General features: G+C 37.9%; 1 protein-coding gene across 3 annotated transcripts; it reads left to right on the top strand.

Moving 5' to 3' along the window:
* The first annotated feature begins 718 nt into the window (after positions 1-718).
* Positions 719-12199, top strand: LOC308391770 (uncharacterized protein). Of its 3 annotated transcripts, none has more exons than XM_080874512.1 (30): positions 719-853; positions 1022-1093; positions 1734-1799; positions 2334-2375; positions 2822-2878; positions 2960-4129; positions 4278-4397; positions 4496-4585; positions 4697-4759; positions 5290-5349; positions 5462-5497; positions 5596-5652; positions 5747-5797; positions 5878-5946; positions 6293-6358; positions 6440-6547; positions 6679-6738; positions 6841-6906; positions 7022-7075; positions 7194-7247; positions 8438-8500; positions 8693-8803; positions 8894-8992; positions 9090-9149; positions 9234-9302; positions 10058-10126; positions 10243-10282; positions 10384-10438; positions 11109-11454; positions 11627-12199. In XM_080874512.1, the coding sequence occupies exons 1-30, from the start codon at positions 836-838 to the stop codon at positions 12029-12031; spliced, it is 3696 nt and encodes a 1231-aa protein (XP_080730638.1). In that variant the 5' UTR covers positions 719-835; the 3' UTR covers positions 12032-12199. The 3 variants fall into 3 exon arrangements, with proteins under 3 accessions (XP_080730638.1, XP_080730639.1, XP_080730640.1); XM_080874513.1 differs by having other exon boundaries at positions 6443-6547; XM_080874514.1 differs by having other exon boundaries at positions 2984-4129.
* Positions 12200-18995: the final 6796 nt, after the last annotated feature.

Below are 18995 nucleotides of genomic sequence, written 5' to 3' on the forward strand. Positions count from 1 at the left end.
TTCATATGGGTTCACTACTTATATAACAGTTCAACTGAAGACGAAGATATGATGTATTTTCTGTTATGCATTTCCAAATCCGAACAATAATTGTTATTCAGTCAGTCTGCGTCTGCTTTCATGCCATTTGTTACACATTAGAGAGTTTTGTTGTTTTCAAAGTAGGTGTCATAAATAACAATACACCGTCACGTCCGCCTGGTTAAGCTGGGAGAGGATAACCGGTCGGTTCGCACTACAGCTAAAAAAACATCAAGAAGAAAAGCAGCTACGACAAGCCGGCCGAACAGGTAAGAGACCGGAAATTTACCTTCAAAATAATTGTGAAAAAACGGCTCTTAATTTAAACAAATTCAGAAGCATAATTTTTTAGCTGTGGTTGCACAACCTTGACATGAAAGAGCGATCAAAGGACAATAACAACGTTTTAAGGCCGGGAAATTAAACAGGTGCTATCAAATTGTTATTATCGTTATTATTATTATTATCGTTATTATTATTATTATTATTACATTCTTGACTTTTTAAACGGCCGTGACAAAATTAAAGCATTAAAATATAATGTGTAGAGGTCGAAGGCACTCTTAAGCCGTGAATGTTGGTGTTATTTGGGTTTCAAGCGGACGAAACAAGAATCGCATGTGCAGAAAATCCTCTTATTTTGAAAATCCTCGGACCGGCCGACCTGTCACAGGTGAGTGAGACTCAGAGCTAATTATAAACGCCACTCCAGTAGGTCCAGAGGAGCTGCTGCGTTTAAAGGATAACTCACACAGGTGGGGAAACACATACCGGTTCACCTTCAACATCAAAAAATTAACCAGTTTTGCTCATCATGAGGGAAGATGCGGCTGTGAGTATTAAAGAATTTCAAATAAATAGCGAATAATCAGTGTGAGACTGTTGCAAGCTAATTAGAATGTGCAGGCTGACGCTTTGAGGAGATTTAAAACTTTCCATTGTCAGAAACTGCAGCTTCATTGTTGGTAATCAGTTACTTTGATTTGTTTGAATATTGTAGGAAAATATCGAGGGAGGGGACGAACACGGAGAGGCGACAACATCAGAAGCTGCATCTGGAGAGAGACGACGTGTGAGTACTTAAAAGTGCACTACTCAATGAACCACTTAAAATATACTACAGTTTTCGCATTATGTCCTCAGACTGGTAAGCACTCTCTCTTCATGGTTTCATGTGTCATCGCCAGTTTCCCTGTACTGCTGCTGGCATGTTGTGCTGTTTTTGTTCAGGCAAACGAACTAGATTGACATACCCAGAATATCAAGATGCCTCCTGTCATGCGTGCCTTTTGCACAGCAAAGCTAATTTTGTGCGATCACTGCTGTTGGACTCTTCTCAATCACAAACATACATTGATTCATTTAATTTCTAAACACTAGATTCTACAGGAGGAGTAGGCTTACAGGATTTCATTTTAAAGTAGATGTTGCGTAACTTCTTTATGTCATGCAACAGTCTAGTCTAAAAGTAAAGCTGCTTTTAAGCCTCTACATACTGTATGTACTGTGAATTAAAAGTAAAAGAAGAACCTTCTGCAGGAATACATCCTTAAGTCTCAGAAAGTTACATGTAGCTATTTTGTTTAGATAATCGTCATCATTTTAACTGCAATCTGAAAATATTCCATTGATACCAAACTATCACTGGTATTGTACTCGCTGGCTCACAACAAAGAAAAGCGGACCATAATCCATGCATGTCATCTTTACAGAGTATTGCGGAACTGCAGAATATGCTGAAAAGAGTTCCCCAGAGTCCTTTCCATAATCGGTACAAGGTGAACAGACACACAAATGCACACTCTTGCTTTCTATCTACAATCCATACTTTCTTTGGAGGAAGAAGCGAGGGGGGTGTCAGAATTTCAGGTTGTCTAAAAATTTTGACGTAACAACTAAAGTTTGGTGTGTGGGGTTTTTTTTGTTTTTTTTTTTTTTTTTTTTTTTCTCCAAAGTCACAATTTGTGACAACCTGAAATTCTGACTAATGAATGGCAAAAAACCACAGAGGGTAGAAAGCAGTTTTTCACTTACACAGAACTGCAGGTTGTGTAAAATTTTTGAGAAGCATTGGTTCCCCTGCATGAGCACAGATGTGCCTCTGTCATACTTGTGAGTTATTGTTTAAACGGCACCAAAATATGAGTTGGTGTTTAATGGACAGGTGTGGAAGTGCATGTCACATGCCTGGAAAAGTGTATTTACTGATTAGCATTTCAGGCAACAAACACATGATACATCCTGATAATGTCGTTATGTAAACACTTCACTCTAGAAATCTCTTTTTAGTCTCAGTGACTTTTTGCCCACAGGGTGGTGAGTGGTCAGATGTGACTGACAACGTTGAACCACAGGTGAGTTTGTGAGATTGTGTTAATTCAAACTCATCTTTGTGTTTTTATAAGTCCTCCTCTTCTGTCTGTGTCACAGGTTAAAGCTGCACCCTTTGTCTAATCACGCTGTTGTCAAGAGATCTTGTCTGACTGGACTTTTCTATTAATAAAGTGCCTTGTCAGCATGTTGTAGCGATTAATATTAGACTGTCATTAAAAGAAGCATTTCTTAGCGATGCTTTCCAAATGACTTTGCGAGAGGCACTATTCTGGTGTGTGGCCATTGAAATATTAGGAAAAGATCAATTGTGGGCGATACTGAAGAAACTAAAGTTAAACTTGGCATAAATACTACCCTGCCACCATGAAACAATCTGTGTAATTGTTTGAGGAACATTTCCTGTTAAGCCCTGAGATGTTTTTGCATGACATGACTAAAATCACTTCCTTTTCTCTCCTTTTAAAAGAGGAATGGAGTCAATGGGAGTTCTTCCAGGACGAACCCTTTCTATGCATATTACTTGGTATGTATATTACACTGATTTCATGCTTCTAAACCCAGATGACAACATCACGTTTTTGTTTTAGTTTTTTGTTTTTTAAAGAATAATATTGTGCTCCACTATCAGGAAAACAAAGGTGACATAACAGAGGACAAAAGAAAGAAAACTTCGGAGAGCGTCGACTGTGATTCCCTTTTTGTGTCTCCACCTGACTTTCAGAGCAATCTTCCCTCTGAAAATAGGACTGAGGAAAATGGAGGCATGTTTCCTGAACCCAAGAACAACCTGTTCAAAAGCCAAAATGACAACAATGACCAAGACCTCTTCCACAGATCAGCACCAAGTCATAATGCAACTGTTAATGGTTTTCACGATGTGACCCTGAACTCTCCAAACTTATTTAAAGCAACTCCGGCTCAGGGGCAGAACCTCTCTAAGAGTTTTCTGTCCAGAAGCTCTGACCTCTTTAAAGGCGAAGAGGGCGATCTTTTCCAGGCTGATAAAAAGGAAGATTTGTTCGAAACTCCATGGGCTAAGAAGGCGGACCCTTTTGATAAAGCTGCCAGTACATTTGTAGACCCATTCACATCTCCTTTAAATAAGGAGGATGATTTGTTCCTGACTCCAAAATCTACTGTGGCAAATCAATTTTATACTGCCACTGAGAAGGCGGATGATCTGTTTCAGTCACCACAGCCATTTTACACAGCCCCAACCAAAGAAACTGATTTATTTCAGGCAGATTCAACAAAGAAAGACAAACAAGATACTAAAGAGAAGGAACTTGTTGGCTTGTCTTTTAAAGAAAATTTGAGTGCGTTTTCCACTGCATCGACGAATTCAGTTGATCCATTCGCAAGCCCGATCGCAAAGGATTTATTCCAAGATGTCTCCAGTTTGGGTGACCCATTTGGTTCCACTCCCTTTACAAAATATGACCCTTTCCAGGATGTTTCTAGTGGGACCCCAGACATTTTTCAGCGACTTCCATCACAGAGAAGGGCCTCCAAAAATATTGCCTCAGATTCCTCATACTCTTCTCTTAACAGTCCTTCAGAATTGAAATTGGATGTGCCAGATGCATCATCTTCACATGTATTTAAAAAATCAAAAGCTCCGCCACCAGTTCCACCAAAGCCTTTCCAAAAGCCACAAGAGATTACCTTGACAACTCCTCGGGGAACCAAGCATGACATTCTTCAGCCGACCCCCATCATTCAGGCCGGGGATCTGTCTGACTCACCCGGCCAATCTCCAAGTAGAATGAGCAACGTATGTAACAAACATCATTCATTATCTGTACATTCAAGTGTGCTGTGATGAAGTTCCCTTTGTGCAGTAGGTTGTATATCAGCAGCAAAGTTTAATTCTGATTTGTACGACATGCGCCTGATAGCTTCTTTGATAATCAATTTCGCAGATGCAGTCTTTTAAACGTCCGCCGAAGCCGCTTCCTCGAACTCGACATCGAAGGCCAGAACGGCCACCACAGCCAGAAAAGCCACTAAAACCAGAAATGGCACCACAGTTGGAATCCCCTGTAGGCTAAAAACTAAGTTTCCTCTTGTTGAGCTGACAAATATGCTGGATTTACTTTGCTTTTAACTGCCTTCTTTGTCTCCTCGCTGCTGTGTTTAGAGTGAACCTGAACCAAGCGTACCGAAGGTCTCTCCCAAACCATCCTTCAAAAATCTAAAACCGATTACGCGCCGTAAACAAAAAACTCCGGTACGCTATGGGGTTCAAATTTCAAATTTATGTGGGTAATTGGTTTGCACATAAGAAGAGATTAAAACAGTAGTTTTTTTATGATGCTCTGAATTTATTATAATTGTGCAGGAAATGAAACCAGTGGAGCCTGAGAACTATGTTGTCTTTGAAGACATCCTGTTTATTGGGCAGGTAAGTTTCATTAATCAAATATGAGACTTTGATCACAAATTTTCCATAGATTGCGATAAAGATGAGGACTTTCTACAGACAGACCGAGGCGACACTGTTTATGAGATCCTATGGAAATGTTGGATGGAATGAACATTAAGACACTTTTACTACTGGATAATGTCAGTTGGCTTAATATGCTTTCCATATAAAGATACAAGACCAGTGAAGTCAAATTTTACCTTTATGACTACCAATCGATCACATTCAAGGCAGTTTGTCTATTGGAAAATGTTATTATCGAATGATGAACTGATGCTGTATATTGACCTGATGGTAAAGAGAGACAATCTTAAATGGAAGCCAAACCTCAGGGGATGCAGGAATGTTCTGTTTAGGGTGGATATGCATACTAAAACTAAATGGCACCACCACTGCGTCACATAAGCTCTTATGCTGTTGTTGCACAAACACATATTGTAACATGAATTATTACAAGAGGGTGGGCAACTGGCAATATAAAGATCTGTTTTATTTACATCTTAAAACAGGAAAGGTGTGTGGAAGACTGGCCTGATGACAGTCCTCAGCTAGACCCAAACTTCAAACCTGTAAGAACACATTTCTTAAAATTGACCTTGGAGAACATCATGAACTCATGTCTAATCAAAATTATGCTAAAAACATTCAAGCTACTAAACTTGTGATATTTTTTTCCCCTAGTCAGGAACACTGAGACTGCGAAGGGAGTCGCTGAAGGTCAGACACCGTTCGTTATTTGACTAGCTTTTATTTATTTATTTTTTTAATCGTTATTTTAAACCAAAAAGTAGCTAAAAGTCAAATATTTTCTTTAGGCAATGGCCGATTCTGATGGAGGAAGTAGTGAAGATGGGAGTCACAGCAAGAGCAAGGTATCATCGATCTCATTTTATTCATTGTTACACATTCCCGGCTGTTTTACATCCTATGTCTTGCATGTAGCTTCACCTCCAGTATTTCTTATAGAAAAAGAACAAGGCATTCAGAATGTCCCACTTGTCCAGGAGAGGGTCAAAGGTACGCTACGAAAAACCGTTTCCCTGCTTCTTTCTGTGTGACTGTTTGTCATTTTAATGCCAAGGATTCTCACTTTTTAGAGCAAATCTCCCGATGTCATAAATAATGGGAAGAGCAACACGCTGCCCCTCACGAGTAAAGCGTCCAAGGTAACACTAGATTGTCCAAATTCTCTGTGGTTGTGCAATATTAAAGGATAAAACTGGGGAAAAAATGGGAAAACATTATTCTTGGAAGAACAAATAAAATGATCAATGCTTTGAGAAATGGTTCAAGTGGGAAACATTCCTGTGTCTCGGGTGATCTGTGCCTTTCAAATGCTAGGCGAATCTGTAAACCACTACACTCCCAATAGTTTAACTATAAAACTTTAAGGAAATTCTAAAGTAATAAATATTAATAAAACCTGGGCATGACATTTCGCTTCACCATAAAGTTGGTCATAATTAGATTCCTAGCGAGCACACTAATATAAGTGTCGTTCTTTTTTTTTAGGAACAGTTTTCAGAGCTGCAAATGTCTGCAGGAGAGTTTGAAGATAACAAGGAGATGGACTACAAAGTATAGATTATGCTCCTCCCTCTTCTAACATTTCAGTAGAATTCATAACTTTGTTCATTAACAATATGTTTTTATTACCAGAAGAAAAGTGTGAAGCCAAAGGTTGGTCACCTGTTTAGGAGACCATCTGCCAATTCCCCTGTGCTGGAGGAAAAGGACTTGAATGGACATTCACCTTATGCATCAAAGGTAGGTTGTGTGAATGAGTAGTTGGTATGGATACATTAATTTCCCCCAATCTTTGTGTAAATGCTTTGAGTTGCTGCCATGTGATTGGGGCCTGATATTTGCATTAACAATGGATAATGTGCATTTTACAGGGGGCAGCTTTGGAGCAAAGTAGTGGTGAAGAGGAGGAAGAAGGGGAAACTCATGGAGAGGTTGATGCTCTGAAATTTGTTTGCTTTTGTTATGCTTATGATAAATAACAGAGTCTGCAGACTGCCGTGCATTTTAAGAAATATGGTCTTTTCTCTCTCCAGAAAACCAAAAAGTTATTGAAAGTAAAGTTTGTGCCACGCAGAGGATTCGTCATTGCTCCAGTTAAGGTATTACACACACACAGAGCACTATTTAAATTTCAGCTTTTACTGCTTTGTAAGTAAAAATCATGTAATTTGCAAAAAAACAGTTTAAAAATGTTTTAAACCATTTTCTCTTCAGACAAATGATGATTCAAAGGGAGCTCATGGTTATACACCTCATAAAGGCTCAAAGGTAGGAGTGTGTAAACTAGGACTCCTGTAGTTTGGACGTTGCATGTGAAGTTGCTCAAATGTGGTATTTGTGGTATGAAGGCATATCACATTCTTGAAACTGTTGTTTTTCCATGTAGGAGAAATCACATGACGGAGCTTTTGGTGCACATGGCTACACACCTGATAAGAAGGTAACAGTCAGATTTGGCTTGCATAAACCTGTCTTCTATAACTCGGTGTCCTGTTTATAACCAGTTTGCTCACCCTTTAAAAAGGGCGAAGCAACAGAGTTAGCATGGTTTTGTTTTTAAGCACTTTTTATAGTCGAATGAAAATAAGTAAATGGGTACATCAAAAAGATGTATTCTTGACTAACCTAATTGTCATTATTTATAATATGTTTAGTTTTTGTAATGAATTACTATTATTGATTACATTCCATATTAATTGCTATTTAGAAACCTTGTAGTTTGAAATGGCATTTGATGTAATGAAGCCTTGTAATCACTCTGCCCACCAATATTGTCATATTGTGACATTAACATCAGAACTGATAAATGAAATTATCACATGGATGGGAAATTCAAACTGCAAGCTTACCAGGAGTTGTACCAATGAAAGGGAAATATTTTCTTCTATCTTACGATAATACATAGATTCTGTTTGCCTGCAATTAAGAGTTGCGCAATAAAATTTGACACATATTTTGGCTCCTTGAAAATTATCTATAATGTGACAATTATCTTATCACATTATGTCTTCATGTTGCCAAGCAACCACCTACCTACCAACGGGCTTAACCCGTATTCTTTATAGCATTGTATGATATTATTTCACAATGCTAAGATGTTGTTTATAGCCACAAAATTAGGACGATGCCTCCTATGACACGTGTTGTTGCCTAGCAACCACCTGACAATGGACTAAAATCACAGACCAAATAATACTGCGCCATGAGCATGTACTAGTGTTATTGAATGCATGAGTTAAATGTGACTCAATGAACCCACCTTAAATCTTAATAGGACAAGTTTGCTTTGTTTTGATTGGCCGTCGTTCATTTCATACTTTACAGATGAGTGTGTCCTCGAAAGTTTAAAAAGATTATTGGATTATGCAAACTCAAGTTATTGGTTTCCTCTGAAGGGGAAAAATACGGCTTCTGTATCGCCTTTAGTAGCTTTTTGTATGCTTTGTGAATGATTTGTCCTCAGCAGGATTTAGTTACAGCTTTAAGGGTGAATTCATAACAGATTGAATATTCAGGAATTTTATTATAATATTTTTGCTCTGAGTAATACTATCTGGATTCAGGATGGGGAGTAATGAGTTTTTGATTTCTGATTTTCATAAATTTTCTTCTTTTCTTAATCTGATAAAGACCAGCTGGTGTGCAGAGGAGCTAGAAAATGAAGAGCTAAATGAAATGGAGGACTGCAAACCGGTATTTTAGATTTTTTTATTTTAATTTAAAATTTCTCAAATTTGTGTTTTGTAACATTACCATTAAAATCTTTGAAACAAGGTATTTATTTTTTTTGCCGAGTGACTTGTAAATTGATTCTGATCTATTCGTGCTGTTAAATACATCTTTGTGCCGTCACCATGACAAATAAAATTGTTTTTTCCCTGCTAGAAAAAAGCAAAACCTAAACCTCCCCTTCCTGTGCCACGAAAAGCTAAGACAGCCAATGGACAGAGTGAACTAATCGGATTCAGCTACCACACACCCCGGCATGCATCAAGTGTATGTTTATCTTACAATCATTAGCATAACACACTATTGCTAACACTTATTGAGCTTTGGGTTTCATTTATTTACTTCCTGCTTCTGCAGAATGTGTTTGCTGAGGACTACACGACAGACAGAGATTTCACGAGTCCCGGAGAGATGTATGATGAAGATAAACAGGATGAAGTGGACTTCTACAAACCGGTACTCATTTCACTTTGATTTACTTCCACTGCTTTCTTTTGCCATCATGTAATATATGACTGAAAAATACTTGTTGTTTTTTCTCCCCTGCCAACAGAAAAAGGCCTCAAAACTTCAAAAGTCGCCCAAAAAAGTCCCCAAAAAACTGAAACATAAGGTTTGCTAAACTTTGCAGGAGTTTTTCTTATTGCTGTCTGGTCTTCAGGTACAAGACTGCATCATTACTCTGTCTGTTTCATAGAACAAAGCCACACATGCAGAGAGTGAAGATCCACCAGGAGCTGGTGACTACCTATCAGAGGCTGCTAGGGTGAGTTCACAACTTTTAACATGAAAAAAACCTAAATGTTACAAAAGTACTTTGACTTATACAGCAATGAATAGTCTGTCCATAATCCTTATCTAATCACACCATTATTGATGTCCTAATAAGAAGCATTTACTTCCTCTCAGGTTATTCTGGAATGTGATACACATTCTTGACTTGGCTTTGAGTTTGATAACAACTTCAGGCTCAGTTAAAACATTTTCCATCGAATCATCTTCATGGAGAATTTTACCTTTAAATAATCTTTAAATTAACAATGCTGTCATGATAAACTTGGAACACATATCAGTGCTGGGTACAGCATTGTTACCAGTTTTACTATTTTACACTAATAACTCTGTTCTAAACCTGATTTAGTAAATGAAGAGTGTGTTGCTGTGACAGAACCAAAGCCTAAAACAGGATCAAACAAACTGTTCTGAGTGATTTCCTTTCCTTAAGAACATTTTGTCGTTATTTATACATGGCAAACTTTCGTTTCTCAGTCGTCGGCTGCTTTTTGACAATGAAATGTTTTGTTCCCCACTGCTGCCTTCGTTCTGTTTCTCTCTGAACCACATTCCTTTGACATGCGGCCAGACTGGTTTAGTTGCAGAGTCTGACACACCAACTACAACTTGATATGTGCAAGGGCTCAGCTTGTTTTGATAAGTCATGTATGAATGTGTGCTGCAGAGACTTGTTGACTCAATCACTGGTTTGTTTTTGGTCACGTCCACCCCTCCTTTCCAATTTAGGCAGAATGGCGGGCTGCTCAGATGGATGAGCAGGCTTTGGCAGATAATGAGAATGAAGATGAGGATGGGGTCAGTCTTTGGGGTTTTTTTCTGTTCTTTTTTTTTTTTAAACACTGCAGATACTCTATTTTAAACAGGCTTGTTTACTGATCTTTCAAGTAAACTGTCACACTTCATTTTCACAGGACACTGATAGTTTGATGGAGTGGTGGAACACAGTGGAGCGTGAGTCACAATCAGACTTGTTCACATTGAAATAAAGGAAGCTAACACTTTGACATATCTTCAAAGCTTAAATAACACCTCTTGCTTGTTTTGCATTACAGAATGGGACGAGGTGGCATCAGACGATGAGGAGATAGTCATGAAAGATGAATCAAAGTACGTGCAGTAATTTGCAGCTTGATACCAGAAGTTAATGTTGTGGTAATCTGTCATTCAGTAAATAAGTACGAACCCCTCCTTTTTAAAAAAAAAAAAAAAAAAAAAATTTTCTAGGCAAATGGGAAATGGGTGCAGTGCTTATTTTGGGGTTGTTGTTTTTTTTTTTCTTTGTGGTTTTTTTTTTTTTTTTTTTTTTTTTTTTAAAATGTTCAAAAACGTGTGGAAATACAGTAGATAAGGTGAACTAGTTTGTAATGTGATTGAAAGTTAATTATCAGGTATTGGCCACCTTTATTCTTTATAATAGACTGAACTCTCTTAATGAAGCTTTCTTATAAAAGTGCTTCTTTGCCCCGTTGGCTGCCTTCTGCTCTGTTCCCTGACATTTTGATCCCATTGATGTCATTTTGATTTTAAGGTCACATTACATGCCATGTGTTGTGAATCATTTTGGTGGTGCAAAATTATGCCTGGAAAAAATAGCATTGCCTGTCAAATCTATGATATTGGTTCACTTACATTCTGGCTAAACTGGAAGCCAGGAAAATTGGCCTCTTCAGGCCAGGTCAGCAGACAAGCTGATGGGATCCCAGATGTTATTTTATCAAGAACCCGATTTTAACTCGCTGCTTCCAATTCTCTGCTTTGGCTCTCGATTACTTCCCAGGTCGTTCACCATATTGGCAGACAAGGTTCATCGAGGCCTGCGTGTATTCAACAAGGTCTTCACAGAGCGAGCCGAGGTCCTTTGGCAGGACATCATCAAGCTCCACGCCATTGCTGACGACATCAACGAGTTCCACCAGAAAGCCAAGGTTGCTGGGATCACTGGTGGCACCACCACAGCTGTGGGCGGTGTGACAGCTATTGCTGGTTTAGCTCTGGCACCCTTCACTTTTGGCGCCTCTCTGGTAATTACAGCTATAGGTGTGGGTGTGGCGACAGCTGGAGGAATAACTTCGGCCTCTGCAGCCATCTCGGACAATGTTAACAACATGCAGGACCAGAAGAAGGTAAGCTGTAGTTTTATAAAGCGCAGTGCTGTAGATTACTTGGAAACTTCTCAGAGCAGTGTTTTTACTTTTCATTTGAGGATTTAATGCAACTTTTTTGTAAAAGTTAAAACTGAATATCACGTCTCATCTCATGCTTGAACCTGCCTTTTTCTTTTCTGACTCTCTTTAGGTTGAGATAGTGCTGCAAGAGTATGAGACTCACCTGCTGGACATCAACAAAATCCTCCACTTTGTCAATGAGGGCTTGTACAAACTGCGAGGCCATCCGTTTCTCAGGTCTGGAACCCAGCATTACTCAGAGGACTGGGAGATCCGCAGGGCCGTCCAAATAATAAGCTTGGTCGACTCCCCCGTGATGCGAGCGACGGAAATGACTGACGGAGCGGTGGCCGCAGTGCAAGGACTCTTTGAAGGCATGGATAAGTTCTTCACCAAGGACTCCAGGGAGCTGAAGAAAAGCTGCAAGAAGGAGATGGTAGCTAGACTAAAAGAAGTTGCAGCCGTGCTCAATGACACAATAGTGGAACTTAACACCTTCAGAGAGGAGCTTCAGGAGGCCACTGGAAGTATTTGAGCAACTCCAGCACATTGCTACTCATTTATAAAAGATTACCAACACCCTCTCCTGGCTCACTGATCGAACTGTTGATTCATTTTGCACCTGCCTTTAAATATGAAGTTTCAGATTGGTTTATTCTATTCGAGGTACTTTGAGTAAATTACAACTGTGCTGCAAGGAGTGCAACACGTATTGTGTTTGGTAAATTTTACTCTCGCAACTATTTTTTTTTTTTTTTTTTTTTTTTTTTAATTATCTGTAAGAAAAACTTTAGAAGAGCTGAACTCATTTTAGATGTTTAAAGAGAAAATGTGACAGTGCTTCATATTCACAATCAAATGTTTGGGTAATTGTAATTTATTGAATATGTTAATTTATTTTTAATATATCATTGTACTGTTCTCCTACAAACAAGCCTAAAGTTTATGAAGAGAAATAACCCATTTGCATGCGCATTATGTTTTTTTTTTTTTTTTTTTTTTTTTTTAAATTATATTACATGGCATGGATTTGAGATGTTCTGTGCTGCTAGATATATTACAGATTACTATAGATTTTACTTTGTTACTTTAACATTTTCCTTTTCTGATGAGAACCCTTCTTTTATTTTTGGTAATCTGAATGAGTCTCTATATTAACTGCTATATTGAACCTAACTATGAATCAAGGAAGGCTTTAGTTTGTGAATCTTCCTGCATTAGTTTTAACCTGAGTAAGATGTGTTTGTCAAGACAGTGAAATAAAGAAATATGCTCCTGTAACACTGAAGCTTTGTCCTGTTTGGCAGATTCCTGCACTTCTGGTTGCATAAACTGAAAAGGGGTGATTGTATTGTACTGTAGACTACGCACAAATAAACTGTTATTTGTGTACTAGTTCAACAGCTAAATAATCATAAAATGTAATTATATGTAATGTAACTAGGTCTTTAAAGTAAATATTTACTTCTATAATTTGACTTGGCAAACCTAACATAAATAGACATGAAATTAGCATTAGAGCTCAGTAAGTGTATATATTATGGTAGAATTAAAGACTGGGCCCACAGTTTGACGCTAGTTTCTTCATTTTGTGTTTTGGCTGTCAAAAGCAAGTTGTTGTAAATCTATGGAAAATGTGCTTTAATTGCGTTAAAAATGAAGTCGTGAATAGAAAAAAAAAATACCAAAACAAATTAAAAATCAAAGAAATGAACAGGCTGTTATGTTAGTAAATAGGTTTGTAGGGTAGAGATGTGTATTAGTGAGAAGCTAGAATAAAAGGTTTGTAACATTGTAACTGAGTATTTACTGTCATAATTAAAATGCTAGAATCAATAGTTTGGGTTACAGAACTGTGATTCAAAAAAAAAAAAAAAAAAAAAAGACAGTGGAGGCACTCATTTTTCACCTCATATAATCTATCCAATATCCTAAGACTCTCCTTCACAGGACAGCTAGTTTATTCCATCTTGTCTAGGTGACTGCTAATGCACACACTGAGTCATGTCTTTGTCCAAAAAATGAAAAATCAAAAAAGCATTAAAAGATTCTGCTGTTAAGAAATATCATTTAAAAGAAAGGTGAGAAGAGCACACCTTACAGGTTAAGAATGTTTTAGCCATTAGCAGCTAACAATAAGGCAACTTTAAGCTGTGAAAATCATGATTCTTAATATTTATTAATTTCTTTAAAAAAACAACAACCACAGAGAGTAAAATATCAGAAAGTCCCTATCCAACTGATGTGAAACAAAGGTGAGTTCATATCCTGGAAACTAAAAGCAATCATTTGTATTGACAATTTCAGCTGAAAGCTTCGCAACACTGACATCAAGTGGCATTAGACACACTAAACCAGTGTGCCATTGGGTAGGTAAGGTATTTTAGAATAGAATATAATAGAATTCAACTTTATTGTCATTGCACATGTCACAAGTACAAGGCAACAAGGAATCCAAACAGTCAGAGGCTGATGAAAGAGCATTTTAAAGTACCACAGTGACACTGCTTAATAATTGAAAAATAAAAATAAATCTCTAATGCACTTTGGGTCAAATTTCTTGTTTAAATGTTCTATAAAAAAGGAGACGTCCACACAAAAAGGTTCAAACAGTTTTCACAGTGCATGTTTGAGCTGTGTTTGATAGAAACAAATTACTTTCAATTCAATTCCATGCTATTCTGTTCAATTCATATAGCTCCAAATCACAACACTGTCGCCTAAACCTTCTTTATATTGTAAGAAAACACAGAAAAAATCAGGACAGACCCCCTGTGAGCAAGCACGTTTGGTGACAGTGGGAAGGAGAAAAAAAATTTTAACAGGAAGAAACCTGCAGCAAAACAAGGCTCAAGTAGGAGCAGCCATCTGCCGCGACCGGTTATTAGACAATCGCACTACCATTGATTCTGTACCAACATCAGTGTTGGCAGTGATACTGTAGATATCGGATACTTCCCCCACATCTATTTGAAGATGGTGGGAAGGATAGTAGAAAGGAGAATTAGAGGCACATAAAGAAAAACAAATTATTGAGCAGTTTGAGAAAAAAAAGTCAAAATGTGGACATTACAGTTGTATCTACTGCCACAGTTGCTATGACCTCTGAGTTAGTAAAATTGTACTTCAGAATCAGTTTAAGTGACAACAAAAGACATTATTTTCCTTTTGTCCCATAAACATAAACTTGGAAAAATGCATTTGTACAAAATGAAACGTTATCAATGATTAGACATTAGAAGAGGATGTACCATTGTCACAAAATATGCGTCGCTGGCCTAGCAGTTTATCTTGAAACAAGAAATGTAATCTACTCAGTTTGATTTTTTTTTCTCTCAAAGTAAAATTCTGAAGATAAAATTCAAAACAGGATTTTTTCTACAATTAAAATTAGGACTTTAATCTCAAAATTTTGAATTTATTCTCAAAACTATCAATATTCTTCTTAATGTGGTGCTAATACTTGTTTAACAGAGAATGTTAAAAAAGTCTTAGAAAACTAAGACTACCTTTGTAAAAAACAAACAAACAAACAAACAAAAACTTTAATCTAATCCTTTTTAATCCTGTGGCAATTGAAATGAAGAAAACTGCACAGTCTTAAGTTTGATGCTCCAGGCAAAACGTTAAAAAAGTTAACCATGAGTAGGCTACAGTATGTTGAGAAATAAGGGCTGAAGATTGTTGTGTAATCCTGTGGGATTAATTATGTGTTAATTAAAAAATAGGTATGACAAATGAAGAAAGGCCCACAAAGGGTGTTTATATCCAGGCCAAACAGTTTAGTGTTGCCTCTGTGGATGTTTAATGCTCAGTCAGCTCCACATTTCTGGGCACACATTCAAAACAAGCCCCAGGGAATGGGTAAATGCAAAGCCACGCCCCTTATAGGTAACACGGTGCCGCAGGTAAAAACTGGTAGAATTAATGAAAGCATGGCGTGTCACGTTCTGCCTTCTCACAGCTGTCAGGGTGTCGAGCAGTGACGCCAAGTAGCTGTTGTTGGCCAATGTGCAGCAACACTGTGCTGAAATCAGAGCACGGTGTGACTGCCATGTCGCCCCTCCCTTAATTCTGAAGAGGAAGCCCACTACTCTGCGGTGTACACGTCTGAAAACTCGTTTGTGTTGTTAGGTTAAACACAGGCCCATTTACTGGGGTCAAGCTAGCGTCCAGTTTGACAAGTACAGACGAGCGAGTCCCCACTTTGTTGTGTGTTTTGTGTGTATACTGAGTATTATGGTAAGTGACGTCGAGACCTGATTTCAAAATAAAAGCCACATTCGATTGATTAACCTTCAACATTAACAAATACATCTGCCCATAATAACAATAATCAATCCACTCTCTAACGTTAGATCCACAGGACACACCCTGGTACTCTAGTAGTACCTCGTCAATATCAAAGCTGTCTTCTTTGGGATTTCAAAGTCCTCTGAATTGAACTTTTTGAGGTATTCTTTTAATAACTTTAGTTAAAAAGAAAACTCCAGTTTCTGCATACTAATTGCAGTCTATATTAACAGTACCCTTACACTGGTACCATGTTAATATCAAATCAATCTGATTTTACATTTCAAGTAAAAGCCATTTGAATTTGCCTGTATATGAGCTACTCTTTGAGTAACTTCAGGATGCTGTTAAAAGTAAAATTCCTGTTTCCACAGACTAATTGCAGTCCATATCATCAGTAGATGATTCTCATGCTGGTATAACGTCGATCTCAAGTCAGCCTGATTTTAAAAGTAAAAGCTCTTTGAAATAACCTGTATCTGAGATACGTTTTATAATTAATGGAGGACGCTATCAAAAGGAAAATTCCTGTTTCCATTGACTAATTGCAGTCCATATCATCAATACATGCCCTTACAGTGTATCATGTCAACATCAAGTTCATCTGATTTTGGATTTCAGAGTAAAAGCCCTCAGAATTGACCTATTCTTTTAGTAACTTCAGAATGCTGTTAAAAGGAAAATTTCTGTTTCCATGGACAACAGTTCATGTCAACATATATCACATATAATCCAACAGTGGAGTCTGTAAAGGTTTTTATAACCAAAGATGGTCCACTGTGGAGCAGTTTGCCAGACAATTGCTTAGGAACAATAATAAGAATAAGAAAAAAATGTATTGATCCTAGAGGGTAATTCATAATTAATCTGATATTTGTATGAGAATTGAAAAGCCTGATGCTGTGAGTGCAAATAAGGTCTTTAGTTTCCATCTTTCCACTACCATTTCCATCGTGGTTCCAGTTACAGAGCCAGTTTTTCCCACTAGCTTTCGACGTCTCTTACCATAATACTCAGTATACACACAAAACACACAAACAAGTATGCTTCCCCAGCAGAGTGCAGCAAAGAACAGCAGACTTTCCACCACAGACTGGTAGAATACTTTCCGTGTGTTACTGCAGAGAGAGCTTAGCATTCTGAAATAAAGAGGCAGTGTTGCACCTTTTTGTAAAGTTTGTCTGTATTCAGGGACCAGTCTAATTTGTTATCTAAGTGTAAAATTATATATTTATATATTGTCACCACCTCTATGACCACCCCAACAAACTTTGACAGGCTGGAGGGGGGCATGAATCGTCAGAAATCTATTTATTTCCTTTGTCTTAGAGGTGTTCACTATGAGGTAATTTTTGTGACTCCAATTTGTGAAGGCTTTTACAAGACCCCTGTATTCAGATTCAGACACCCACTGCAATAGCAGTGTCATCTGAGTATTTCTGGATTTGGCTAGAAAAAGAATGTGAAAAAGAATGAGGCCAGGACGGTCCCCTGTTGAGTCCCCGTGCTGCTCAATAATGTCCCAGTAACGAATTTCCTGGATCTGACAAAGAGTGGCCTTTCTGTCAAGTCGTCTATCATCCAGGAAACAAAAGAGGAATCTACTCCAATCTCTGTGAGCTTGGTTGGATGGTACTGAAAGCAAATCAACACAAATCAATTAGCCAAACTACAAGCGTAATGCCAGGTTGACCTGTAACAGTTGTTTTCTAAATTCAAAAATAATACAATTACCAAAGACCTTAGAAACAATGTGTCTAACCAGATACTTTCTGAAGATGACCTTACCTAGGCCACGGTATTACTGTCAGGAACGTGGTTATTTTTGGTCAGTATATGTATATGGACTCCCCATGATGTACTGATAACTTGTTCTCCTCTACTCTCTCTTTCATTTACATGTACAGGTCACTATTAACTTTCATTACAGTATAAATGAGTATATAGTATAAATCTGAGGAAGTGTACGAAGTGTATCAATGTTTTCACATTTCGGCACGGACAACACAATAATTCTAAAACAACATATTATAGCGCTGAAGATCAACATCCTGTTTTTATATATTTTTACTATGTTGGTCTTCCAGTTCATCCAGTTGTAATCGAGGACACCCGGGCAGTACTACTGTTTCAAAATGTCAACATCCTGTCCCAGGAAATTTGTCTTGTAGCGATAACTCTCTTTAACCCTCCTGCCTTCTTGGGACCTTTTTGTGCCACTGCTATGTGTTAAATGGCTGCCATTTCCACTGTGTTCAGTGGAATATAACCAAACTTGCCACAGGATAGTTTTTACCTGTCAATGTTAATATTCCAGTGTGAATTCCTTAAATCAGCCTAAAATGGCTGAGCAGCAGAAATCCCCACACCCATCACCCTGGGGACCATTTTCTGCCCATTGACTTCCATTATAAACGCTATTTTTCAACCCCAAATTATCATCATATGATTTTATTTTTTCTTCTTTTCTTGGATGTCAATGAAGACTCAGGGCCTTGAAGTTTTAATTTTTAAATTGCAAAAAAAATGCAAAAAAAATAATGGCAGGTCAAAATGTATGTTGGTGCCAATCTTTGGTCCATCTAAAGGCCTACTTATAATGACAATCACATATTACTTCAACTGGTTTTTTGTGGAAATATTTAGTTTCGTTTTTTGGTTTTTGGGGCTTATAACACAGGGCGCTCATGTAATAACACTGGGATTTGAAGGGTTAAAACAACGAAAATATAATTAAAACTTTACATGAATATTTCAGGGAGAAGTAGTTTTACAAGGTTGGCTAATTTAAAGTGGAATAAAATATGGATATATGGTCTTTTTATGGCGTGGCTGAGAATGGTCCCTAGGGTGATGGGTGTGAGTTTTTTAAAGGATGGCAGGAGGGTTAAGAAATCAAAGAAGAAATCCAAGAGGCTAATTGGAGCTCTTTACTGTGACTGTTTCAACAAAATCCATTCTGAAAACCATTGTGTTTGCATCAGTAAAATCAGAATCTGATAAAGAGACAAGAAGAGAGAGCAAGAGACACCGGAACAGGATCGATGACATGGACAACAGAAAATATCTGAGCCCTACTCGCCCTCTCCCCTCACATGCCACGTGAGGAGTAACCAGATCAGTAAGGTGAAACCACACCCATTGTGACAATTTCCTGAAGGTGTACTGAAGGTCTGAGACGTAGAAGGTGAAAGGGGTGGAGAGAT

This window comes from Rhamphochromis sp. 'chilingali', assembly GCF_963969265.1.
Source record: "Rhamphochromis sp. 'chilingali' genome assembly, chromosome: 1".
NCBI classification, from domain to species: domain Eukaryota; kingdom Metazoa; phylum Chordata; class Actinopteri; order Cichliformes; family Cichlidae; genus Rhamphochromis; species Rhamphochromis sp. 'chilingali'.